This window comes from Mesoplodon bidens (assembly GCF_964165515.1).
Source record: "Mesoplodon bidens genome assembly, chromosome: 3".
NCBI classification, from domain to species: domain Eukaryota; kingdom Metazoa; phylum Chordata; class Mammalia; order Artiodactyla; family Ziphiidae; genus Mesoplodon; species Mesoplodon bidens.
The window spans coordinates 150,133,279-150,159,098 of record NC_138178.1 but is presented as its reverse complement, the minus strand read 5'-3'; the positions used below and the strand labels follow the sequence as shown (position 1 = coordinate 150,159,098).

Below are 25,820 nucleotides of genomic sequence, written 5' to 3'. Positions count from 1 at the left end.
CCACTCTCCTTCAAACACTCCACTTCCAGCTTCTATAAAACCATTATGCTGGGTTTTCTCCTTCCTCACTGACTCCTTCAGTCTCCTCTTCCACTAAGGGCTGACTTCACTCCCTACCCTAGGCTGACTTCACTCCCTACCAAAAGTCTCCCAAGGAAATCTCATCTAGTCCCATAGCCTTTACGACCATTTATATGCCAATGACTTCATACTTCTACTTCCAGCCCTAATCTTTCCCCGGACTTTGAAGTTATATATCTAAGTGGCTACTTGACATCACTCTCTATTAACATGTGTGAAAAACCATAATCCCCCCTGTCTTCTCCATCTCAATAAATAGCACCACCATCAACTCCAGTTCTCAAAACAAAAACCCAGGTGTCATCCTTCATGCCTCCCTTTCCTTCACTCTTCCATAACCAACCCATTAGTAAGTCCAATAGTTTATCCCTCTAAAACACACCATGAAATCACATTAATTAACCAAGGAACCATAGCTTCTCTCCTGGACTACTTCAATAGCCTCTTAATAGGTCTCCCTGCTCCCATTCTTACCCCTCCCCCTCCCTACCACTAAATCTACACTCCGCAAAGAAGTCAGACAGATTTTTTTTTTAAATGTCAATCAGTTCACACCACTCTCCAGCTTAAAGGACTTCTTCCCAGCTAAATTCATGAACGCACATCTATTGTGACCTATAAAATCCTACATGATCCAGCCCCTGCCTAATTCTTCAACACCATTTCCTCTCCTTTCTTGCCCTGGCACACAATAGGTGCTCAATATTAACGACAACAGTTAGGGACTTCCCGGGTGGCACAGTGGTTAAGACTCCGTGCTCCCAATGCAGGGGGCCTGGGTTCAATCCCTGGTCAGGGAACTAGATCCCACATGCATGCCGCAACTAAGAGTTCACATTGCCACAACTAAGGAGCCCATCTGCCACAATTAAGAAGCCCACCTGCCACAACTAAGACCTGTCACAACCAAATAAACTAATTTAAAAAAACAAAACGACATTTAACATTTGTTGAATACATATTGTGTGCTCGGTATACTAATTAGCTGCATAAATTGGTTGATTTAATGATATAAACAGTGGTTCTTAACATTTTCTGGGTAAGCCACATTTTTGAAGATCTGAAAAAAAAAGCTATGGACTCACTCCCCAGAAAACATACATATTTATAAAATTTGTCAACATGTGCTTTTCTCTAAACTAAATTTTTTCCCCAAATATTCTAAGGGACCCCATGTTCATAGCAGGATTATTTACAATAGTCAAGACATGGGAACATCCTAAGTGTCTGTTGATGGATGAAGACACTGTGAAAACACACACACACACACACAATGGAATATTATTCGGCCATATATAAATGAGGAAATCCTATCATTTGCAACAACCTGGATGGACCTTGAAGGCATTATGCTAAGTGAAATAAAACAGAGACAGAAAAATACTGTATGATCTCACTTATATGTGCAATCTAAAACAAGTAAACAAGTAAACTCATAGAAAAGAGATCACACTTGTGGTTACCAGAAGTGGGGGGTAAGAAGAGAGGTAACTGGAGGAAAGTGGTCAAAAGGTACAAACTTCCAGTCATAAGGTAAATAAGTACTAGGGGTATAATGATGACTATAGCTAACACTGCTGTATGATATACAGGAAAGTTAAGAGAGCAAATCCTAAGAGTTTTCATCAAGAGGAGAAAAATTTTTTTCCTTTATTCTTCTTTCTTTTCTTTTTATTGTATCATTATGAGAAGATGGATGTTAGCTGAACCTATATATTTAAGGGAATTTCCAATAGCATTCTAATTGGGAAAGAACTCAACTCTAATAAATTGCCTTAACTAAAGCATCCAAAAATGGCAACCAAACAAACAAACCAAAAAAAGCGTGTGAAACACAAAATGCCAATTTTCAAATTCCCAAGGAATGTTACTGATGGAAAGTTCAACCATGACAAAATAAACTTATTGAGGGTAGGATCCAATAACCAACAAGTGTGACCCTATGATACCACAATCTGGGGCATAACTCAGACTCTACTGTGAGTGTTATTCTCATACATTAAGTAATTAATGGCTTTACTTAGATTTCAATTTTCTCCTTCTCAAAGATGTCCCAGCAATTTTAGCATTAAAAAGAGAAACACTAGGGACTTCCCTGGTGGTCCAGTGGGTAGGACTCCGTGCTCCCAATGCAGGGGGCCCAGGTTCGATCCCTGGTCCAGGGAACTAGATTCCGCATGCCGCTGCAACTAAAAGATCCTGCAGGCTGTAACTAAGACCCAGTGCAGCCAAAATAAATAAATAAATATATATTAAAAAAAGAGAAACACTAAATGACCTAAACTTTTTTTCATAGCAAGATAATTTAATGGTGATAATTTTAAATCTTAAAGACAGAAACAGGTGGAACCCTAAAAATAGAAGTGAGAGAGCTAGGCAGTGGAATATTTTAGAATAAGATACTTATTTAGAAGCTAAATTTAAGTTCAAAGTGCTCAACTTGATTTTGTCAGATTAAAAAGATTACAGGGAGAGGGTGAAGCTCTGTAAAAGATGAGCATGAAAAGTTTAAAAAATCTAGAGTGCACATTGAGTGACAGTGGATATGGCTAAAAGACCAAAGGAAAAAAATACATTTCCAGTATTCTTCCTGGCCAAAGAGAGGAAAAGAAATTGAGAGAAGACAGGGGAAAATCAAACATAAGGAGCAAAACTTTAAAATATAAAGACAACTTAGTAATAAGCTAAAAATTTTAATAGCAATTCCTTCTACTTCTATCACTTGGCTGTTTTTTTAAAAAACTGTGGTAAGTTATACATAAAATTTAACATTGTAATCAGTTTTAAGTGTACAGTTCAGTGGCATTAAGTACATTCACATTGTTGTGCAACCGTAGTCACCATCCATCACCAGAACTTTTTCACCTTCTCAAACTGAAAGTCTGTACCCATTAAACAATAACTCCCCACTCACTTGGCTGACTTTTTAAATGCCCTTTTTTTTTCCTGAGGGGGAAAAAAAAGGACATTTTAACAAGAGAGCATCCAGGCAAAATAATCTCTTTTAACTCCCAACACCCATAACTTCTTATACAGTATGTACCCGTGCTCAAAAAACTTAAGACTCAGTTAAACTTAAGACTAAGTAATTTATTATTTATGCATATATCTAATCAGTCTTTCAATAAACGTGAATTGAAGGCCTACTGCTTGCCAGGCACTGTGTTAAGCCCTGGGATCCAACTATGAACAAGACAGACTTGGAATTTACAATCTGGTGTGAAAAGGGCAAAGTTAACATAATAACTATTCTGTCAAGGAAGGTACAGAGAAAGTGAATAATGGTGAAGAAGGGCAACTCCAGATACTGTGTTCTGGGAAAGCCTCTCTGGGAGGTGACATTTAAATGAGACCTGAAACTGCAAAAGTGTTTATGTGTTTGATTAATCTTTTCCTTTCCCAAAGCACCTAGAATAACGCCTTTCATATAGTAGGATCTCAGTATAGCTTTCCTGGCCTCAATTTCCTCATTCCTGAAACGAACTTCTAAGATTCCTTCCAAACACAAAATGCCTTTGTCTGACAGAAAACTAACTATCAGTGAAATGGACGCAGGGATGGGGGTGGTCGAAGCAAGAATTAAGTGAGTTCAGAAATGACTGCAAGATCCTAACCCTAACGCAGAACGGAGCGCAAAACCCTGTGGGTATACCAAAACCACTCAATTACTATTTGAGATGACTTGCCTCTTAGACAACATATAAGCAGAAATCGTTCATTCACTCAGCCTTAGGAAACAACACATAAAGCAGAAGCTACAGAGGTTGAGACGTGTGCATGACTACGCTAAAAAGCTCAATTCTCATTTTCCTCGGGACTCTCATTGCGAGGGACCGAGAGAGTCTCTTCCTTAGCCGCCAGGGCAACGGTCCCAATCTAAGGAGACAGGAGAGAATCGCGTTTCTCTTGCGGTTCAATCCCGGGACGAGGTCAGCCACCAACCCTAACAAGCGCTTTAGAGAATCGTTCCGGATGCTCAAAGAGAGGAGAATCGACCCTTCAATGGGGCGCCCGGAGGAGAAAGCTACACTAAGGCGACTCCTTTCCTCAGCAGTATCTCCTCCTCGGCCCTCAGCCTCACCCAAATGGGGCTTTAGCGTACTAAAGCGGACCAGGGCGGAGGACCACGACGACTCTCGTCCTTTTGCCCAGAAAGGGTCCCAAGCGGGTGCCCTCCTCCACCCGCCTGGTACACTGAAGAGAAACTGGGCACCTCCAGAGCCGCTGTGAAGAACCGGCGAGCTGAAGATGCACCCACCTCCCATGGAAAAGAAGTGGAAGGGAAAGGAGAGCCCACGAAAGAAATGTAAGTTCGAGGGGCAGACGGAGAGTGGAAGTTCCCAGGAGAGTACAGAAGGAGGTTGCAGACGAAGGGTCCCTAAACCGGCTCTTACCGTCTGTGGGAGACGCCATCTTCCAACCCATGTCACGTGACGTGGCCAACCGTCGGCGGGAAAGCAAGGATCCATAAACCACGCCCCCAAAGAGAAACCCTATACCCAACACACGGCCTGGTCTAGTTTCCCCGACCCATAGGGCAATGTTTCCATGGCTCCGCCCCCAGTGCTAGCCGTACCCCCTCGCGCAGTGGGTGAGGCGGAGCTACTGCAAAATTCTTGCAGGATCTTATTTACTTTCTTCAGTGGGTGGGGCCGCGGTTGTGCCTGTGGCCAATCGCAGTTCTGGGTTCGGGGGCGTCTTCCCCGTGTGCTCAATATAGAGTACCCCACTCAGGGGCGTCTTCCCTACCTCCGCCAACAGAATTTGTTGAGGTGGGGGGGAGTGGGCGAGAGCTCTATCACTTCTGACCAATCGCATACCCCCAGGTCTGGGACTGAGGGGCGGAACCAAGAGTTAGGGCGAGTGATTGGCTAGAGGAAATTGTCCTTTCCACCAATGAGGAGGTGCGGCAGGATGGAGGGGAGAGGCCTGGCAGCAGTAGTGCTTGTGGACAGACTCAGACTGTAGAGGTACGGGGGCCTGAGAAGAGGCGATCGGGAGCCATGGCGGCGGTGGCGTCGGTGGCGGCGGCGGCGGCAATGCGGGCCCGGATCCTGCAGGCGAGTGAGGGTGGCGCCAAGGGGTCGCGAAACTAGAAATTCGGTCCTTTCCGTCCGCTCTCTGAGCCAACCCCTTCATGGCTGACCCTCCTGTGCCCATCGGACCAGTGCGGCCCTGTCCCACACCTTACTCAGTATCCATCTTCGTTGGATCCAGCCCTGGACTATCACCCCTCTCCCTGTTATTCTTGAGACTCCCTTTTTCTGGCTGTGGTCCACTGTCCTCCTCCAGCCCTGCCCCGCCCCTGCCGACACTCTCTTGCCCTCACCTCTATCGGTCTGCCCACCGTCTTTCCCTTTCACCTCTGCACCAGCCACCTCTATGCCCCCAAATCCCCCTTCTGGTCACCTTTCTTAGCATCCTGCCGGGAGCGTCCAGATCGTTCCCTTCCCCCACCCTTCCCTTCACTGTCTACAGTCCGAGGTAAAGGCGGAGGGAGGAGGCACACGAGGGGTGAGGGTCAGTGAATGAACTTTGAATCTCCTTCTAGAAGTGTACATTAGGTTTTCCCTCAAAGCAGCCATTTGCTGAGCTATTTTCCCCAGCTATGGCTCTTTGTATTTTCCACAGGCTGTGGGCTGTGCCCTTGCTTCCCAAGACTTTCAGTTTAACTTTCTCTCAGCAAAGTTACAGTGTTTATGTTGGCCGTGAATAAGGACACATAGTTAATGCTACCAGTTTGTTCCAAGCATACGCAAAGGACTAAACATCTCTAAAGCACGTGATAGAAAATGGGAGCCAAGGAAGACAAGAAGTGTAAGTTCCAAGTTCCCACCTCCAAGTCAGCTCCTAGCCTGACTCAATTCTGCCCGTGGGGGTGGGGTGGGGGGATTAGGTCCTCTCTGAAGCCAGCCTAAGGATAGGAGCTACAGAAGCTGCATGCCTGAGGCCTGTGATTTACAACTCTGTTCATAGCCTTCTCCCCCCCCACCGCCCCCGCAACCCCCCGTTGTTCACAGCCTTCAAGGACTTAGATTATGAGGCAAGATTTACTACAGGCAACATTCTGGAACCTGCAAGAAACAATTTTGCTTTTCTTACTCATTATATCCAGCCTGGGAACTTCTTCCTCTATATTGCTGGGCTGTTAGATAATATTAGTATTTTACCGGGTTTCAGTGAATTCTACTGCAGAGACCATGCATTTTTAAGATTCTTAGCAGAGTCAGCAAAGGTTCCTGTTTAAATATGCTATTTAATGGGACAGTGTAGAGAATGGGTTGGAAGCGTTTGTCAAATGATCTGGCTTTCCTCATATGTCTTGATGTGATCCTAGTTCTGATTTTCTAGGTTTGTTTGTTTTTTGTTTTTGTAGTAGGGAAACAAAGTTTCCATCCTATAGTTTCCATCACCAACTTCTCCTCAAAATCTTCTACTGAAATTGACTCTTTTCCTTTGCCTCCTCTGCCATCACAAGTCATTGAGAGCCTTAAGAAGCTATTCTGTCCTTTGCATCAAGGAAAAGAATCTCCCTTCCCAAGTACTTTATTTTGGAAATAGACACTATTTTCTGATTCATTTTAAGAAACTTCTGAGTTCACCTGGAAAGAACAGAGATAGTAATTCTAAGTCAACTAGGAGTTACTGTAACATGACACTTTGATAAAGAGTAGTCTAGATTCTGGCAGTCAAGATATTATGACCCCCATTTAAAGATAAGAAGACTGGTCTTGAAGTGACTCAATGACATTCTTCAGTGATGCAGTGGAAAGAGCACAGGCTGCACAATCATACTTGGGTTCTATTCCAGCACCACCACTTCCTAGTTTTAAGAATATCTGTGAAGATTAGAATTAATGAATATAATGAAGTAAGTTACCTGACGCTAGAGGTCATCCAAAGTCTCCCAACTAGTAACTGAGAATGTGGCTGAGAATTCAGGACTTACATCTTGGCATCTCTTTCTGTGTCAGGCACTGTCCCAAGCTTTGGAAAGGAGAGATAAATAAAATACTCACTGAAAACCCCCCTATTGTAATGCAATGATAAGTGCTAAACAGTAAGAGTGCACACAGTACTGCAGGAACCTAGGGAAAGAGCCCCAAATTCAACCTGTGCAATTCAGGAAAAGCTTCCAAAAGGGGTTGATCTGGGTTTAAGTATTGCAAGAGTAGGAGGCCTTTAGCTAGGGGAGAAGAGAGTTCCTGGTAAAGGAAATAGCAAGTATGAAATAAACATCTAGAGAACAAGGAGTTTGGTGTGACTGGACATAGGATAGTTTTTTCAGCAGCAGTACTAATGAGTGTGCCTTGGAAAATGAAGAAAAGAAAGGAGATCTAGGGCTTCCCTGGTGGCGCAGTGGTTGAGAGTCCGCCTGCTGATGCACAGAACATGGGTTCGTGCCCCAGTCCGCGAAGATCCCACATGCCGCGGAGCGGCTGGGCCCGTGAGCCATGGCCGCTGAGCCTGCGCGTCCGGAGCCTGTGCTCCGCAATGGGAGAGGCCACAGCAGTGAGAGGCCCGCGTACCGCAAAAAAAAAAAAAAAAGAAAGGAGATCTAACCTTTCAAAACTATATGATAATGTTTTATTATACCAGATGCAGTGCCTTTTATGCCCTCTTGACAGCAGGGAGACTGTGTGCCAGTAACAAAATAAAACTAAGTGACCTAGGGCTTCCCTGGTGGCACAGTGGTTAAGAATCCGCTTGTCAATGCAGGGGACACAGGTTCGATCCTTGGCCCGGGAAAATCCCACATGCCGCGGAGCAACTAAGCCGGTGCGCCACAACTACTGAGCCAGCGCTCTAGAGCCCGTGCTTCACAACAAGTGAAGGCACTGCAATGAGAACCCCCGCACCCACAACGAAGAGTAACCCCCGCTCTCTGCAACTAGAGAAAGCCTGCCTGCAGCAACAAAGACCCAACACAGCCAATAAATAAATAAATAAATAAATATATATTTTTTTAAAAAAGAAAACAAAAAAAAAACTAAGTGGCCTAGAATGATCCAGTTGGCTGATCCGTGCATTTTCTGCCCTGTAAGAGAATTTACATGAAACAAAATTAATATCCAACAATTGCTTGGTGTGTACTCATTCTTTCATTCTGAAGAATATTACTGAGTGCTTACTGTAGTCCAGGAATGGTGCTAGGGGCTTAGGACACAACCATCTAGTGATCTAAGGGAGAGAGACTTAATAATTAAATAAGCTACTATTCCCTAGTGCGACATGAGAAATAGAACAATTCAGGTGTTTTATGAACTTCATAATCAGGTACTTAGCCTAGACCTGAGATTGAGACTTAAAAACTTCCAACTCTGCTACTGCCCCTCTCACTCACAGGAGTTAATCTTGTTTTTTCTCCTTCAGAGGAAACAAAAACCATTAGATGAGAACGTCCTCAACTTCCTGCTAGTAACCCTACAGAACTGACCTGTACCTGTACCTGTACCCAAAGTGATAGGGAGCTAAGGAATAGACGTGAGCCAAGCAAATAGGATGAAACAATTCCAGGCAAGAGGGAGCAGCATGTGCAAGGGCAATGCGAGCACAAAACATGTTCTGAACAGCTGGAGCATAGAGAGAGCAAGGAGGAAAGCGACAAGCTAGGAAACTAGAGAAGTAAAGATACTATGTAGAGTCTTCTAAGCAACATCAAGGTGAGTCTTTATCCCAAGGACAATGGAAAGCCATTGGTAGGTTTTAAACAAAGGAGTGATCTAACCAGGTTTGTGTTTTAGAAAGACCCTCTGGCTATGGAGTGGAAACTAGATTCAGAAGGTTTAAGATTGGAGGCTGGGAGACCTGTTAGGAAACCATTGTTGAAGTCCAGGTGAGAGACAATGATGGTATAGACTTCGGTGAGGGTAGGAGGGGTGGAGAGAAGGGGGTGCATTTCAAAGACTTCTGGGAAGACAGATTGCTAGGACTTGTTTGATTCACTGAGGAGAGAGAGGGAGGAGTTGGGGTGACATTCAAGTTTCTGGTTGCGCAGCTGGGTGGATAGTAGCCCCATTTACTGAAAGGTTGGCTATAGGAAACAGAGCCAGTTGGTGGAAGGAAGATGAGGTCAGCTTTTTCAACATGTACCTAAATAACATCCAAGTAGAGATGTGGTGAAGACAGTTATGTAGGTATTACCTGAAGAGGAAGATTCTGGTGAGGAATTACAGATTTGGGCATCACCAGGATCCAGATAATTAAGCCACTGGAGTTGATGGAATCACCCAAGGAGAGTTCAGGAACTCCTTGTTCAGGAACTCAAGCATTAGAGGCCAGGTATAGGAGACTGAACCAGCATAGAAGGCATAGAAAAAGTGGCCCAAGAAATAGAAAAGATACCAGGGCATCACAGAATACAAGTGGAGAGGGGATTCAGACAGAGGGCATGATTAAATAACTCTCCACCTCTGCTGAGAGGTCAAGTACAAGAAGGACTCGGAAGAGTCCATGGTATGGAGGAAGTCACTGGTGTTCAATCATAAAGCTTGGAGTTGATTGAAGAGTTAGTGGAAGATGGGAAGGTAATTGGTATAGAGAACTCTGGCTATTGGATGGAGAGAGGTTTAAGGTACAGGAAAGAAAGGATCATTGATGGAAGTGTCCGAGGCAGGAGGAACAGTTCAGAGCACAGGTGCAGAGATTGGCCTTAGATTACAAGACAGTCACCTCTTCAGTCAGTCCACAGACATTGATTGTGCACCTCTGTCTCCCAGTCACTCTGTCCCTGTGAACCTTGGTAGCTACCTTCTCCACTATAAGAGGAAGAAAGGAAAAAAATGATGGGTATTGGTCAGTTTTGTAGGCTTACTAGTGAGAAGTTGAGGAAGTTCCCATCTGATGGTTCCTGTTTCCTCTGAAGTAGAAAAAATAAGATCAGCTCTTTTTTTTTAATTAAAAAAATTTTAATTGAAATATAGTTGATTTATAACGTTGTACCAATCTCTGCTGTACAGCAAAGTGACTCAGTAATACACATATAGACATTCTTTTTTTAATATTCTTTTCCATTATGGTTTATCACAGGATATTGAATATAGTGCCCTGTGCTATACAGTAGGACCTTGTTGTTTATCCATCCTATATATAATAGTTTACATCTGCAAGATCAGCTCTTAAGAGTGAGAAGGAAAGGAACAGAGTTGAAAATTTTAAGAGAATTGTTAAGTTTTGAAATAGCAAGGAGTGTGAGCAAATAAGTATTTATAGTAATAACAACATGTAATGAGTACCAACTACTTGCTAGCTATTTTTCATACCTGGACAAGCTTGATTACAGTAACTCTGTAAGGTAGGTAAACAAGATTCAGTGCCTGCCTTCGTGGAATTTATAGTCTTTGGGGTAACAAACAAGTAACTAGGCCATTACAACACAGACAGATAACCTCTTAGGGGAAATATTGGCTGCTATGGAGTACAAAAAAGGACAGCTAACCAAGTCTGGGGTAGGGGACAGTCAGGCAATATAAGCTGCCCAGTGGACCTTTCTTTTGTTCAGTAGATATTTACTGAACACCTACTGTGTAGCAGGTACTGTGTTGGTATTGGGAACGTGACTATAAGTAAGACATGGTAGTCTCCAGCAGAGTGTTGATGGTTTGAAATAGCTTTTGTGGGGACTGGGAGAGGAAGCAGACCAGGCATTTGGAAGGACTGTCTGCTGGCCCAAAGGACCAGCACCCTTTCCTCTGGACAGTGCTGCAGGCACACAAACAAATTCTTGTACTTTATGCAGCCCTAAACTCTTTGGTTAACATGATTTCTCTTCAGACAAGGTAATAGATTATTAGATTGCAGCTTCCTTTTACAACCCAGTCTTGACTATTTTAGTTTGCTCACTTTGATTAGACTTCAGTATTTCTTAAATCAACTTGCATAGCATATATACAAACTATTTTTTTTTAGAGAGTGACTTTATTGTAACTGATTCCCCCGACCCCTGCCATTTGCTGATTAAATCCTACTACCTGTATAACACATTCTTTTCCTATTAGGTACATGTGGCTTTTTTTTTTTTTTAATTTATTTTTGGCTGCATTGGATCTTCGTTGCTGTGCGCCAGCTTTCTCTAGTTGTGGCGAGCGGGGCCTACTTTTTGTTGCGGTGCGCGGGCTTCTCATTGCAATGTCTTCTCTTGTTGCGGAGCAGGGGCTCTAGGCGTGCGGGCTTCCGTAGCTGTGGAGCATGCGCTCAGTAGTTGTGGCTTGTGGGCTCTAGAGTGCAGGCTCAGTAGTTGTGGCACACGGGCTTGGTTACTTCGCGGCATGTGGGATCTTCCCAGACCAGGGCTTGAACCTGTGTCCCCTGCATTGGCAGGCAGATTCTTAACCCCTGCGCCACCAGGGAAGCCCACATGTGGCATTTTAAAAAACAGCTTTATTGAAATAAAATTGACCTAAAATAAACTGTACATATTTTAAAGTGTATAATTTTTTTTATTTGTTTGTTTTTTATTTTTGGCTGTGTTGGGTCTTCGTTGTTGCGCTTGGGCTTTCTCTAGTTGCAGTGAGCGGGGGCTACTCTTCGTTGCGGTGTGTGGGCTTCTCATTGCAGTGGCTTCTCTTGTTGCGGAGCATGGGCTCTAGGCGTGCAGGCTTCAGTAGTTGTGGCACTCAGGCTCAGTAGTAGTGGCTCGTGGGCTCTAGAGTGCAGGCTCAGTAGTTGTGGTGCACGGGCTTAGTTGCTCCACGGCATGTGGGATCTTCGCGGGCTAGGGATTGAACTCGTGTCCTCTGCATTGGCAGGTGGATTCTTAACCACTGCGCCACCAGGGAAGCCCTAAAGTGTATAATTTGATGTTTTAATATTTGTATACACCTGTGAAGACATCACAGTCAAGATAGTGAACATATTAATTGCCCCAAAACGTTTCTTTCTTACCCCCTCCTCTTTTCCTCCTCCGTCATCTCTAGGTAACCACTCATCTGCTTTCTGACATTACCTTTTACATTTTCTAGTTTTATATAAATGGAATCATACCGTATGTACTCTTTTTAAGTCTTAACTTCTTTCACTCAGTATAATTACTATAGTTATCCATGTTGTATATATCAATAGTCGATTCCTTTTTATTGCTGAGTAGTATTCCAACATATGGATATACCATACTAGTTTCCCTATTCACCCATCCACTTGTGGACATTTGCATTGTTCCCAAATTTTAGGCTGTTACCGATAAATTTACTATGAACATTCATGTTTTAAGTATTTGTGTGGGCATATTATACATATATTTGACACTTGGTTATATACTATCTTATATTCAGCACCTATTGTATTAGACACCATCCTAAGTGTTTTCTTATTTTTAGATTTATGGTGACTACATGTACCAGGCCAAAAATTAGAAAAATATGGTCTAATGACAAAAAAATATTTTTTTAACCAGGACTGTCCTGGAAGTTGAGCACATGATCATTATGGTTTATTGTTCTCTCATAGTTTGCTGTGTCTCATAGTCTCACAACTTTTCTCTTTAAAGACTGTATGACCCTTGAAAGCAAACACCAAGTCCTTTTTCATATACCCACAGTAACTAGTATAATGTTAAGCATATAGTAGCCATTCACTAAATTTTTAATAAATTTCTGCTCTCATTTATCAAAATAACCATTCTTTTACCTCCCAGGTTTCTTCCAAGGTGAACTCCAGTTGGCACCCAGCATCCTCCTTCTCTTCATCTTCAGTGGTGAGTTTATTTGGTAATAAAGGCTGACTTCTGAGAAGGAGTCCAGTATAATTTGGGGGTATTCCCATTTATCTTCTTTACATAATTATGATCAGTTTATCTGAAATTTTCTATCTTGGTTTTCTTATCTCATATTATGTCTACTATGTTGTAAGCACTTACAATATTGCACAGTGGTCTTTATGATTATGATTTTTAATGGCTATATAATATTCTATCAAGTAGATGTAGCCTGAATTAACTAATAATTTTTCCAGATAACATTTAGACTTATTCTGTTTTTCAATATTATAAAACAAACATTTATTTATGTAGTTTTCTTCTTTCCCTTCTGAATTAGGATTACTGTGTCAAAAGATACATTTTCTTGGCTTCTAGAGGTTTTCTTGACCCTGCCAGAAAGGTTGTCTCCTTTACAACCTTTAGAGTTGTTTTTACAGACCTACTGTCTATCAGCCATTTGCAGTAACGAAACCTGATATATAAGGACTGGTGCTCAAAATCCTGTTTATATAGAAGCATGCACATACTGTAACATAGTAATCTTTCACCTTTTTTGGCCCACAGACCACTTTGAAAATTTAATGAAAACAAGCTACTTCTCAGAAAAACTACACAGATAGAAATGTCTTTTAAAATCTTTTGATCATAAAGGTAATGCATGCTCATGGTAATGTGACAGAAAGTCAGCTGGGCCTGGACGTCCTAATAGCTAATCTTTGTTAACACAAAGTCTACTTCTTTTTTAGTATAAGCTTCTCGGTGAGCTATGTTTACTCGTGAAGTTCCACTGTGTGATTAGCAGGGAATTTCCCATTTACAGAGAGATCACAGTATTGAGAGGCTCTGCCCCATATTAATAAGCACTATAGACAAGTATATTGTATATCTCTTTCCTAGTGCTAACATTTCTAGAGGGCAGAAAATTCAGTTATCAACCCCAATTCCTTTTCTCTTTGTGAAAGAGAGAAATAAAGCAACTAACTAATACAAAGTTTTGTGGTGTGTTTTTTTTTTTTCCCCAGCCAACTGTAAAGCTTTTCATTGATGGGAAATTTATTGAATCCAAAAGTGACAAATGGATGGACATCCACAACCCCGTAAGCAAAGCTGCTTTGGGACTTAAACTTAACTAGCCTAGAATTCTGGGAACATGGTGGGAAAATAGGGACCAGGGTGTCTATTGTGAAGCACATGGCACTGCCCCTGTGACTATATGAAAAATGAAGAAGGTAGGGCAGGGACAAAAGATGATGTGCTGCTTTTCTTTTAAAAAAAAAGATTTATTTATTATTTGTTTATTTATTTTATTTATTTTTGGCCACATCGGGTCTTAGTTGCAGCACGCGGGATCTTCGTTGAGGCATGTGGGATCTTTGTTGCAGCCTGCGGGCTTTTCTCTAGTTATGGCTCACAGGCTCCAGGGCACGTGAGCTCTGTAATTGTGGTGTGTGGGTTCCAGAGCACATGGGCTCTGTAGTTTGTGGTGGTGCAGGCTCTCTAGTTGAGGGGCGCGAGCTCAGTAGTTGCGGCACACGGGCCTAGTTGCCCTGCCACATGTGGGATCTTAGTTCCCTGACCAGGGATCGAACCTGTGCCCCCTGCATTGTAAGGCAGGTTTTTTATTTATTTATTTATTTATTTTATTTAGTTTTGGCTGCATTGAGTCTTCGTTGCTGCGTGCGGGCTTTCTCTAGCTGCGGCGAGCGGGGGCTACCCTTCGTTGCTGTGCGCGGGCTTCTCATTGCAGTGGTTTCTCTTGTCACGGAGCACAGGCTCTAGGCGTGCAGGCTTCGGTAGTTGTGGCACGTGGGCTCAGTAGTTGTGGCTCACGGGCTCTAGAGCGCAGGCTCAGTGGTTGTGGTGCATGGGCTTCATTGCTCTGCGGCATGTGGGATCTTCCCGGACCAGGGATCGAACCTGTCCCCCCTGCAATGGCAGGCAGATTCTTAACCACTGCACCACCAGGCAAGCCCTAAGGCAGATTCTTTACCAGTGGACCACCAAAGAAGTCCCTGATGTGCTGCTTTCTCCACCAGGCCACCAACGAGGTCATTGGTCGGGTCCCTCAAGCCACCAAGGCTGAAATGGATGCAGCAGTTTCTTCCTGCAAACGTGCTTTTCCCGCATGGGCAGACACTTCAATATTAAGCCGTCAGCAGGTCCTGCTCCGCTATCAACAACTCATTAAAGAAAACTTGGTAAGAAATCTGAATGGTATAATTTTCCAAACTGTTGCCTAGGGGATACTTGTCACTCTCATAGAGGCCCTTTTAGCTGCTCTCCCTAACTGTACAATACAGAGAGACATAGATCACGGCTCTCTCCCTCATAGTACTTCTCCCTGACTTTTATTCTTTTTTGGCTGCCTGAGAACTAACAGGAGGCACATCCTTGCATTGGTTTCTATTTGTGTGTTTTCTCTCTAGAAAGAAATTGCCAGGTTAATCACGCTGGAACAAGGGAAGACCCTAGCGGATGCCGAAGGAGATGTATTTCGAGGCCTTCGTAAGCAGGGATTCCTCATGGGGAGTTCAGGGACATTGGGAAGAAGCAAAGGAAAATGAGAGGCAAAGACCCCAGATGGGGGATTGCTTCTTCCTTTATGTAGGTTTTGCTATCCCATGATATCTTTGTTAATACTTGTGGGAAATGACAGTACTCAGGTATCTGTGGGATTGGTTTACTTCATTCATTATTTTACTCAAATGATCTTCCAAATGGTATATGCATTGCACTGTCTCTTTCCCATTCAGATAATCTCGCTTTATGCAACCCCTTCACATGGCAAGTCAGTGTTTCTTCTCTCTGTCGTTGGTCTTGCCACTCAGGGCTGACTAGAGCATGACAAAACTAAGTAGTGCACAGTGTGGAGAGTTGGTGGCCCAACTGCTTCTTCTCTGTTCCAGAGGTGGTTGAGCATGCCTGCAGTGTGACATCCCTCATGCTGGGAGAGACCATGCCATCCATCACCAAAGACATGGACCTTTATTCCTACCGTCTGCCTCTGGGTGTGTGTGCAGGCATTGCTCCGTTCAATTTTCCTGCCATGATCCCCCTTTGGATGTTTCCCATGGCCATGGTATGTGGAAATACCTTCCTAATGAAACCATCAGAGCGAGTCCCTGGAGCAACAATACTTCTTGCCAAGTTGCTTCAGGACTCTGGTGCCCCTGACGGAACACTGAATGTCATCCATGGACAGCATGAAGGTAACTGCCCCTCTGTACATGGCACTTAATCTGGATACCAAAAAATCAAGGTGTTGAGTCAGCGATGGGGTGTTTTAGGATGAAGAACCTAGGGATGAAGGGATTTACTAGTAGTAACCTCCATGTTTGAAGATAATGTTTGTTGATTGTTTTGCCACCTCTGTGCTAAGGTAACTAACTGGGGAGTAGCGGTGCTTCTTGCCCTACAGACTACATTAGGACAAAGAAATACGGTTAGGGCAAGATACAGATGAGATTAAAGAGAAGTTTTCATTTCAATATTGAGAGAATTTATAAGGTTATTTAACTCAGACTTTATAGATTTCAGAGGTACTGAAGTCCTTCTGATTCATATAGTAATAGCTAACACTTAAAAAGTGCTTCTGTGTTTCAAGCACTGTTCCTAATGCCTTCTATATATTTGTTCCTAATGCCTTCTATATATTATCTCATTTAGTCTTTACAACAACCCTTTTACAACAACCCTTTGAGGTAGGTACTATTATTTTCCCATTTTACAGATAAGACAATTGAGGCATAATGAAATTAAGTGATTTGCCCAAAGTCACGTTGCTAGAAACTGTCAAAGTCGGGATGTGTATACTTAAAAAGGCTGGCCCTAGTTTTTACTTTTAAATACTATGCTCTATTGAGTCTCACATGAGGGCACAGTAGTATCTGAGAGTCCCAGTATAAGTGACAGTTGAGGAAATATCACATTCGTAAAGGACAAAAGGAAGAGTTGAGTATTGAAAGGCTATTATTTTGGAGGAAAATCGGAGTTGTAGCCTTCAGAGTTAGATTAGATTTAAAGTAGAAATTCTGGACTAGCAAGTGGGAAAAATAAAGAGAAGAGGTTAAATAAGATTTGTAGTTTAAAGAATTTAAGAGAGGAACTTCCCTGGCGGTCCAGTGGTTAAGACTCCTCGCTTCCACTGCAGGGGGCGCAGGTTAGATCCGTGGTTGGGGAACTAAAATCCCACTAGCGGTGGAGCATGGCCAAAAAAATAAAAAATAAAGAATTTAAGAGAACAAGGACAGAACTCCAAAATGGGAATCCAGGGTAGAAAAACAAAAGTATGAAAACTTCTCATTCATAACAGTGAGAATGGGGAGAAGTTACTTTGCTGAGAATCCCACAGCCCTTTTTTCCTTTGTGGTAATCATTTATTTTCTTCTTAAAGCTGTAAACTTTATTTGCGATCATCCTGATATCAAAGCAATCAGCTTTGTGGGATCCAACCAGGCCGGAGAGTACATCTTTGAGAGAGGGTCAAGACATGGCAAGAGAGTTCAAGCCAATATGGTAACTTCTTACTCCTTTTCCCCCCAAATTCTGTTACATGTATTAAAATTACCTAGAAAAAGCCCCTCAGCAGAGGGGCCACTCATCCCACTCTAATGCCAGTGTTTCTTTATTCACAATTCATCCTGGTTGTCTTCCCTTTAACCACGAACAGTGTGATGAGTTTTATTCTCTGTCACTTTAATTACCTTTTAACTTAACCAGGTAATCTTGGTGATAAAGTCACATTTCTCCTTAAGAATGATATTCATATTCTTTGGGCTTCAGCAGTAACTGCCAAATTCTGCTTCTGGCCCTGTTTCTTCCTTCATACCATTCTTCCAGCTAGACCCTATCCTTCCTGCCTTTAAGGCATATCCTAACTACTAATGTCAAAGATATGATCTTCCCTAAGAGCCCAGACTATTTAAGGCTCTGGAAAGAGCCAGATATCCCTGTATGGCATATGAGTGTGGTTTACTTGGCTGCATAGTTTTGCTGTTCCTTAGTGACTAGCTCCTCGCCAAATTCTTGGCAATTCTTTGAGACTAAATATAATGTCCAGTTGCTACTTTCTTACCCTTCTACTAATGTTGCAAAAAGGGTAGCCACCTATGTACAGGCTTGGAGACTGTTCCTGATATGCCCATTTGTTTCTTTTCATGGCTGGATGTGTTTTGGCCAATTTGATTTATGCCCCTCCCAGTTCACTACATATTTCTTGAATGTATTCTGTGTCTAACATTATACTATGTGTAATGGGATACAGTTAAGTAGCAGACAAGGTATCTGTTTATGTACTCAACTATAGCTGTATCTGGAAACATGTGGAAATGACCATATGTCAGTCCTACATAGAAGTTTATGAGGCTGTGTATCTAGAAGCAAGCCAATTGGGGGAATTTCTTTCCGGAAGTTGTGTAGCAGGAGGCCTACCTCCTATTTTGCCTTTCAGCTGGCTACTGGCAGCTCTATGTTTACATTGCTCTTCATATAACTGGAACCTCTGACAAACAACAAATTCTTTCCTAGCTAACTGAGGAAAGAGAAGGGAGTTCTCCTTGGCTCCTGGATGCAGTGTTTAGCCTGTCAATTTGACCGAACGTGATTGAGGCAGGTTTTTTTGTTTTTTTGGGGGGGGCATTTGATAATGGTTTTGATCTAAATAAACACCTATCAGCTTTTCAGCTAGGAAGTGAAGCAAAAGTAACCTGGAAACTTACTCAGTGTTACCAGTACTTCAGCAATATCAAAATGATAATAAATCTATTTTCAAAGCAACACAGGATAAATTCTTGAGTCCTTTCCTTAAATTCTCATCTGAAATCTCAGGTTCTTTAATTTCTTAGCCAAATTGTATTTTGCCAAGGAAGGTTCATGTACTTTCTGTATTTCCTTAGGGAGCCAAAAACCATGGGGTAGTCATGCCAGATGCCAATAAGGAAAATACTCTGAACCAGCTCGTTGGGGCGGCATTTGGAGCCGCTGGTCAGCGCTGCATGGCTCTCTCAACAGCGATCCTTGTGGGAGAAGCTAAGAAGTGGCTGCCAGAGCTGGTAGAGCGTGCCAAAAAGCTGAGAGTCAATGCAGGTAACCAGTTATCTGCCTGGCTTCTTTAGACTTTGCATCTGTGGCACTAAGCTCTTGATTTTTGCATTGGCCTTGTCCAGTGGGAGCAATCATGTTTATTCTTACCATTGTCTCTCTTTGTACTGTACTACTTGTCATTTGGATTCATCTTTATTTAGCACGCATAATTTATGTTAATGAAGACCTTAAATACTTCTGTGTTGTTCTACAGGAGACCAGCCTGGAGCTGATCTTGGCCCTCTGATCACCCCCCAGGCGAAAGAGCGAGTCTGCAATCTGATTGGTAGTGGAACAAAGGAAGGAGCTTCCATCCTTCTTGACGGGCGAAATATTAAAGTCAAAGGTTATGAAAATGGGAACTTTGTTGGGCCAACCATCATCTCAAATGTCAAGGTGAACAACTCTGGATTATTTATTTTGCAAATATATAATTTTGCGAAATTAGTTAAAGGCACCTCATTCCTCTAATTTATAAATGAAGACATTTAATGACTAGAGACCTCATCTCTTGCCAGAATTACTCAGTTATTTTATCTCAAGTCTGAATGAGTCTCCCCTCCTGACTTCCAACCTCTTTCCACTATACCAATGGTTGGATAAGTTTCCATTAAGAGCTAAAGAGTAAATTTTTTTGGCTTTGCAGGGATAAATAATCTCTGTCACAACTACTCAACTCAGCCATTAACATGGTGTGGTTGTATTCCAATAAAACTTTATTTATGGACACAACTACTCAACTCAGCCATTAACATGGTGTGGTGGTATTCCAATAAAACTTTATTTATGGACAATGGAATTTGAATTTCATATAGTTTTAGGTGTCATGATTGATTTTTTTCAACCATTTAAAAATTGTAGAAACCATTCTTTGCTTGTGGGCTGTACAAAAACTGGCAGCAAGCCACTCCAGCTCACGGGCCATTATTTTGCCAGTTCCTATCTTACATTATAATTCTTACTTGTTTCACGTTAATTTCTTCTTCCCTCTCCTTCTTACTGCCTAGCTTATAGCTACTGCAGTGTCTCCATCAATATATCAGCCCCCAATAGTTACTGAATACCTACATCTTCACCAGAAAGTGACAAAAGAAAAAGAATTGGTGTCAGTTTTTATTTATCAAAACTGAAAGTTGCTCAGCTAAAATGGCAATGACTCCTCGATGACTATATTGAGGAGTTTTTTTGAAATTCAGATATCCCCACTACTCCTATTATAGTCCTGAATAGTCAAGAGCTGAATCTAAGTGTAGTAGAAATTATGAGATTTCTTGCCACAGAGTCATTGAGGAAAAATCCACTTATCAGCAACAAACACAGCTGACAAGCTGCAGTGGTAAAAGATGTTTTCAATGTTTAATGTGACCTGATACCAAAATAAAAATGTACAGACTCATTTGAGAGGCAAAGGAACAAATGAGAATAGATTGTTTATGTTACAGAAAACTTAGCACAGGATTTCTTTAAGTAGAAAAATTCTCCTGTGGTGTTTTTAATATATATTTGATTTATTTAAAAAATGAATTTTCAAGTAGGTTTTCAGTAAGATAACAATTGGATAAACAAGTAATACAGGCATAAAACAGGAAGCTAGTGATGGGTCATGAGACCTAAAAATACAGTGCTTAAAGAAAAGGAGTGTAGTTATATAGTTATAGTAATAGAATTTCAAGTTATTTATGATTGGTAGCTTGGAAGATGGAACACAGCAAGAAAGGGCTTTTTTTTATAGGTGATTTAAAATGAAAAGAGATTATTACTAACATAAAAGCTGTTCATTAAGCAAGTGGCTAATAAAGTACCAAATAAGCAAAAAATACTGACTTCTTTTCTGCTACCATCACTCCTGGCAGCCAAATATGACCTGTTACAAAGAGGAGATTTTTGGCCCAGTCCTTGTAGTTCTGGAAACAGACACTTTGGATGAAGCCATCAAGATCGTAAATGACAACCCATATGGGAATGGAACTGCCATCTTCACCACCAATGGAGCCACTGCTCGGAAATATTCCCACCTGGTAGATGTCGGACAGGTTTGTGAACAGAATTCTTAGGATATTCTTGTAGCCATTTACTGTTTCCTATGTAAGGGGAGAAGGTAAACAGCGATCAGTCACTGCCCCTCTGATCTCCCTCAGTGCCCCATTTCTTCCTCAGGAATAAAAGCTCATGGGATGCAGGATCGGGTGGAAGGTGGGTAGTTAGAAGTGGTCTCTCTGATGCCAAGCATTTGGGCTTCTAAATGGAAAGTTCCTTTGTTTGAGTGTTTTTCTTAGTATTTGATGTGGATTTGTTCTGCTTTAGGTCGGGGTGAATGTGCCCATTCCAGTGCCTTTGCCAATGTTCTCATTCACTGGCTCTCGAGCTTCCTTCAGGGGAGACACCAATTTCTATGGCAAACAGGTGACTTTACGTTTAAAAAAACTATTTTTCCTCTAAGAAACTTCCTTGAACATATTCAGGAACAAGGAATCTGCAAGGAAGGGCCTGCCAGCAGCTTCTGTGAGGTGATATGTTGTTCAGCAGTGCTTGTCAGTAGTTTCTCTAGAAAAGATATAAAAGTTAACAAAACTTTGCCAATTCCTGAATAACTCAAGGCAACAGAGTTTTTGGGAAAGAGCATGAGTAAATCCAAGCCTTTGTATATGTCCTCTCCCCTGCCTGTGACCCTCTCTTCCTGTATCCCCCCTTTCTCCCCGCTTTTCATCTGACCGTTAACCCCCAGTTTAAAGTGTGGACTTCTCCAGAAAATCACCCCTGACCACCACCATCCCCTTCAGTGTTGAGTTGGGTATGTCCTCATGTGCTCTCACTGCACACCTTGCTCCTGTAATAGTTACTCATTTACTAAAAATTTTATTGAGCACCTTCTGTATATTAAACAGTATTCTATAATAAAAATGCTATAAATGTAGCACCAAACAAAAAATAAATAAATAGAGCAGATCTGGAACCAAATTACCACTATTATCACATCCTTCAACTGGTGCATATATCCTAAAGCAAGAACAGGCATGGCATGTCCAAACAGCAGAAATGGGCTGGAGCACAGTGAGTGAATAAGGAAGATAGTGGTAAGAGATGAGGTTAGAGAGGTAGGCAGAGGCAAGTCATGTAGTAGGACTATTTAAGCCATGTTAAGAAGACCTCATCACACTGTAATTATTATTTACTTATCTGCAGAACGTGGCACAGAGCAAGTACCCAAATACGTGTTGGACAAATGGGCTAGTGAAAGTTCTTTGTAGTCCCACAGAAATACAGCCATTTTGGGACCTTCAGTAAAAAATTACTTGTTTTCTATACAGGTCTCCCTTTTATAGGTTAATAATAAATTAACAGTGGAATTACACAGCAGGCTATGACAGTGTAGCCAGCTGGTTAAGAAACACTGTTTGTTTGGAGGTGGATTATCCAGTTTGTGCGTTAGCCACAGCTTTTGTAAAATTGACTAGTTTGATACTATTAAAAATTTCTTTCAAGGGAAGCAGAGTAAAACTCTTGCTTAAAATAGTTTGTCAGTTTTGGAGTTTTTTTCCCCCTATGTCTTTGTTTAATTACTGTAAGTTACTCTGGTGAGTGAGGCTTCTTAGAGTAAAAGACTGACCTTATATACAGTTTGAAGTCTTAAATCCTTAGGTACTTAAATTGCTATTTTGCATTCTGGAAAGAAGACATAAAAGTATCATTCTTACATAATAAAATGTAAACTTCAGTTGTATCTTATATTGAAAGTATGTAATAATCTCTAAAGTTGTTTTCACTATATTAACATTGCCCAGATTTGTCTAATAATTCTAGAAGAGTATTTTAATCAAGCTGGTGTGTTTTTTTCTAACAATATCCTTCTAGCTTGCTAGTAATTTTATGTGTTAGATCTGCAGTCTATTCTCTTTTACTCAAGCCTATTTTTATAAAATAAATACAAGTTGAACAGTTTACCTTGTTCAATTTTTCCATTTAGATGTGCCAGGTAATATGCTAAATGTTTTACATAGATTATCTCATGAGCAATATATTTAATTTTGGTTGCACCTATTCCTCCAGTAGGAACGTGAATAGCATTTCATAGCACCTCCTTCAAAAGTGATTAAAAGAGGAATCATGAAACCCCCGGGCATATATGATAACTCTCTCTCTCTCTCTCTTTTTTTTCTTTCTTTGTTCTCTTTAGGGCATCCAGTTCTACACTCAGCTAAAAACCGTCACTTCACAGTGGAAAGAAGAAGATGCTTCTCTTTCCTCACCTGCTGTAGTCATGCCTACCATGGGCCGTTAGAAACGAGTTTGTTCTGGACTCAGTCCATCCTGAGTAATTGCCCTTTATTCTTGACCAACTCCAACTGCCAACTTTGCTCAGATCAGATCCCTGGGATTGGAATACTATGTAACTAAAATCTTTCACAGGACCATTATCCCCTGTTAAGTAGCTAATAGGGAGACTCCTAGTGTAATTCTGAAACCAGATTTTCCCTTGTTCTTCATAATTTTATTTTTGAGGTCACTGTTCTAACTGTGAAATGCTTCTCTGGAATAAGAGCTTAGACCTGATTTCTAAAAATTCTCCCCTTTTCTGATAACTTGAAGGAAGGGAACATTAGTGTGTGTAAAGACGATCTTCCAAGGAAAAGGATTTCTTGTATGGGGAAATAGGTCAAAAATAATTCACCCTTTGGTTGATCGTCAAACACAGCCCCACATAAATGCCAGTGGGTGAGGCCTCTCTGCAAAGCTCTGCTGAGCCTCTCATTTATCCCACACCACACAAGATATAATCCATCTCTACTTATCCCACAGATGTGACAACTGCTTCTGTCTTTTCTGCTGAATGCCACTTTGTCCTAGTGACTCATGACCACTAATTCTATCATTGTCACTGTTCCTGCTTCTTAAAACCACTTCCCAAGGATACCTCAGTGTGCATTGGATAAATCAACTTTTTGTGGTGTGTGCCAAGCGTTAAATTTCAGGGTTTGCTTCAGCAATCAATTAATGCTTCAGTCATTAATTCAGATGCCAACAGGATTTTTTTAGAAAACTATTTCAAAAGTTGTATCAGGCCCAGAAATCAAGGGGTATTCCAACCATGAAAGTGAGCAAGACTCTTTTTTTTTTCTTTTGTTTTTTTGATGCTTAACAGGATCTCATGTTTATTGAGAAGTGATTAATGGGAAAAAGAAAGGCAATGCCCTTTCCTCACTGGCTGAATAAGAAACTGAAGAAACATTCACTACATGTTTTACAATATTTTTCTCTTCCAAAATGCATTTCTGTAAACAAGTTTTAACCACTGTTCTTAGCTTTGAAATCAAATTAATGCTGAACTTAATCAGTATAATGTATAAGAACAAAACATTTCTTAGGACTCCTAGTACTTTACTTTGAGTAACAAAGGGTCAGAGCAAATGAACCACCCTTAAAGATACAGCCTTTGGGTGACACTGTTAAATTCTACAAGACAAAAATTCTTCCTAAAAATGTTCTTCCAGTTTGGAAGGGAAAAACCAAATTCCTACTTTCTGGGGTGGAGGCTTAAAACCTTCAGACTCAAGTGTTCTCCAAGTATGAGCAAGACTATTGCCTAAAGTAAGACTAACCTGATATTACTTGTCAAATTTTTTATATTGTTCTTTCCTCTTGCCTGCATTTCTCATTTGTGATACGTTTTAATGAAAGAACCCTAATGTAAAGTAATTGACTGGGGCCTAAGAAATTTCAAAGCTTTCCATGTGTGAAGTAGTCAAAGAAATGCTTTGACAGATTCTTCTGCTACCACTAATTCAACTGTCTTTATGCTTTTTGTTTCTTTGCTATAGCTCAACTTTAAGTCAGAACAGAAATTTATGTGCTAAACAGAATAGATTCTGTCTTTTTGCTCTACCATGCCAGTTGAATCCTATCTTTCTGATATGGTCTTCACGCATTGAACTAGGAGAAGGCTTCTCATTTCTGATAGAGTAGTCTCTGGTCCTCAGCCAGATGACATAGGTCATTTATTTTTCTGCTTCCTCATTAGTTACACAGATAATGCTAACCTATTCCATGGGGGTTATTTAATGAATTAAGGATGGTAAAAACCTTGAAAATGTTTGTGCACTCTGTGGATTTTAGGCTTATTACTACCACCTGTTGGATAGAATGTCAAAATCTTTAATCACTTAAGGTGATTGAACTTTAATAAAATATATTTATGACCCTCCTGGCGGTTTTTTTTTTTTTTTTTTTGGATTTGCCTGCCTGAAGGTGAGGCAATAGAAATTTATAATTTCATAATAGAATGCCTCTTGTTTTATCTCTTATCACAGCTGACAACTGGTAGTAATATTTAATCCAGTCCAACAACTACAGGCTGGGTTGAATAAAAGGTCATACTGTCTAAATTCCAAGTGGAATTAAATATAATCACAGAGACTCCTAAGTTTTCCTTACATTTAAGGAAAATTACTTTTTAAGAAATGCTAACTAATCAGAATTGTGCTGCTCTAATTGGAATCAACTCATTTGGCTAGGTACTTGCTACTCAGAAGAGTTTCTTATTTCTTAGATGGAAAAAAATCTGTACAGTTGTGTTCATGCTAGTAGCTGCTAAAAAATTCAGTATTTTCTTTTTGCTCTGATGTGGCCTCACTGGAAATTTCTCAGATTTTACACTGTACTAATTGATTATGTACAACAAATTACAAGTAAAAAGCTCTTAAAAAGAAAACCTGGCTTTTTTTTTTTAATGGTACCATACTTCCTTATAATGCCTTTGTCCGCTAGCTTATAGTGACCCAGACTTCCCACCTCTATCCGAAGCCAAGAGTTACATGGTCACTATGTTTATTCTTACATAAAGGATAGTACATATTTTAACGGGGCTATATATTTCAAAAGGCAATTTATAGGTTTTCCACACTAAAAGAGGCACAAATATGCATTTGCATTAAATATATGCCTTCCTTAGTGTGGATATTGTTTATTA

General features: G+C 41.2%; 3 protein-coding genes across 12 annotated transcripts in view; 1 reads left to right on the top strand and 2 right to left on the bottom strand.

Moving 5' to 3' along the window:
- LIN52 (lin-52 DREAM MuvB core complex component) overlaps positions 1–4,664 on the bottom strand; it is a 115,376-nt gene extending 110,712 nt beyond the window's left edge. For 4 of the 7 annotated variants that reach the window (XM_081229108.1, XM_081229111.1, XM_081229110.1 and 1 more), the window contains exon 1: positions 4,476–4,664. In XM_081229108.1, the coding sequence (XP_081085234.1) occupies positions 4,476–4,506 (31 nt within the window). In that variant the 5' untranslated portion in view covers positions 4,507–4,664. The remainder of the gene's footprint in view (positions 1–4,475) is intronic. The other 3 variants (XR_014015414.1, XM_081229112.1, XM_081229109.1) reach the window with 2 other exon arrangements.
- Positions 4,665–5,035: 371 nt separating this feature from the next.
- ALDH6A1 (aldehyde dehydrogenase 6 family member A1) lies at positions 5,036–25,055 on the top strand. Of its 2 annotated transcripts, none has more exons than XM_081229768.1 (12): positions 5,036–5,141; positions 12,713–12,772; positions 13,798–13,872; positions 14,812–14,973; positions 15,202–15,280; positions 15,682–15,984; positions 17,169–17,290; positions 18,670–18,859; positions 19,071–19,252; positions 20,710–20,889; positions 21,161–21,259; positions 23,031–25,055. In XM_081229768.1, the coding sequence occupies exons 1-12, from the start codon at positions 5,085–5,087 to the stop codon at positions 23,133–23,135; spliced, it is 1,614 nt and encodes a 537-aa protein (XP_081085894.1). In that variant the 5' UTR covers positions 5,036–5,084; the 3' UTR covers positions 23,136–25,055. The 2 variants fall into 2 exon arrangements, with proteins under 2 accessions (XP_081085894.1, XP_081085895.1); XM_081229769.1 differs by lacking the exon at positions 5,036–5,141 and adding an exon at positions 5,728–5,898.
- Positions 21,266–25,820, bottom strand: part of BBOF1 (basal body orientation factor 1) — a gene marked incomplete at its 3' end in the record, with an annotated part of 37,651 nt that continues 33,096 nt past the window's right edge. For 2 of the 3 annotated variants that reach the window (XM_081229764.1, XM_081229767.1), the window contains one exon: positions 21,266–21,400. In XM_081229764.1, the coding sequence (XP_081085890.1) occupies positions 21,389–21,400 (12 nt within the window). Of the gene's footprint in view, positions 21,401–22,463; positions 22,520–25,820 lie in introns of all 3 variants that reach the window. The other variant, XM_081229763.1, reaches the window with a different exon arrangement.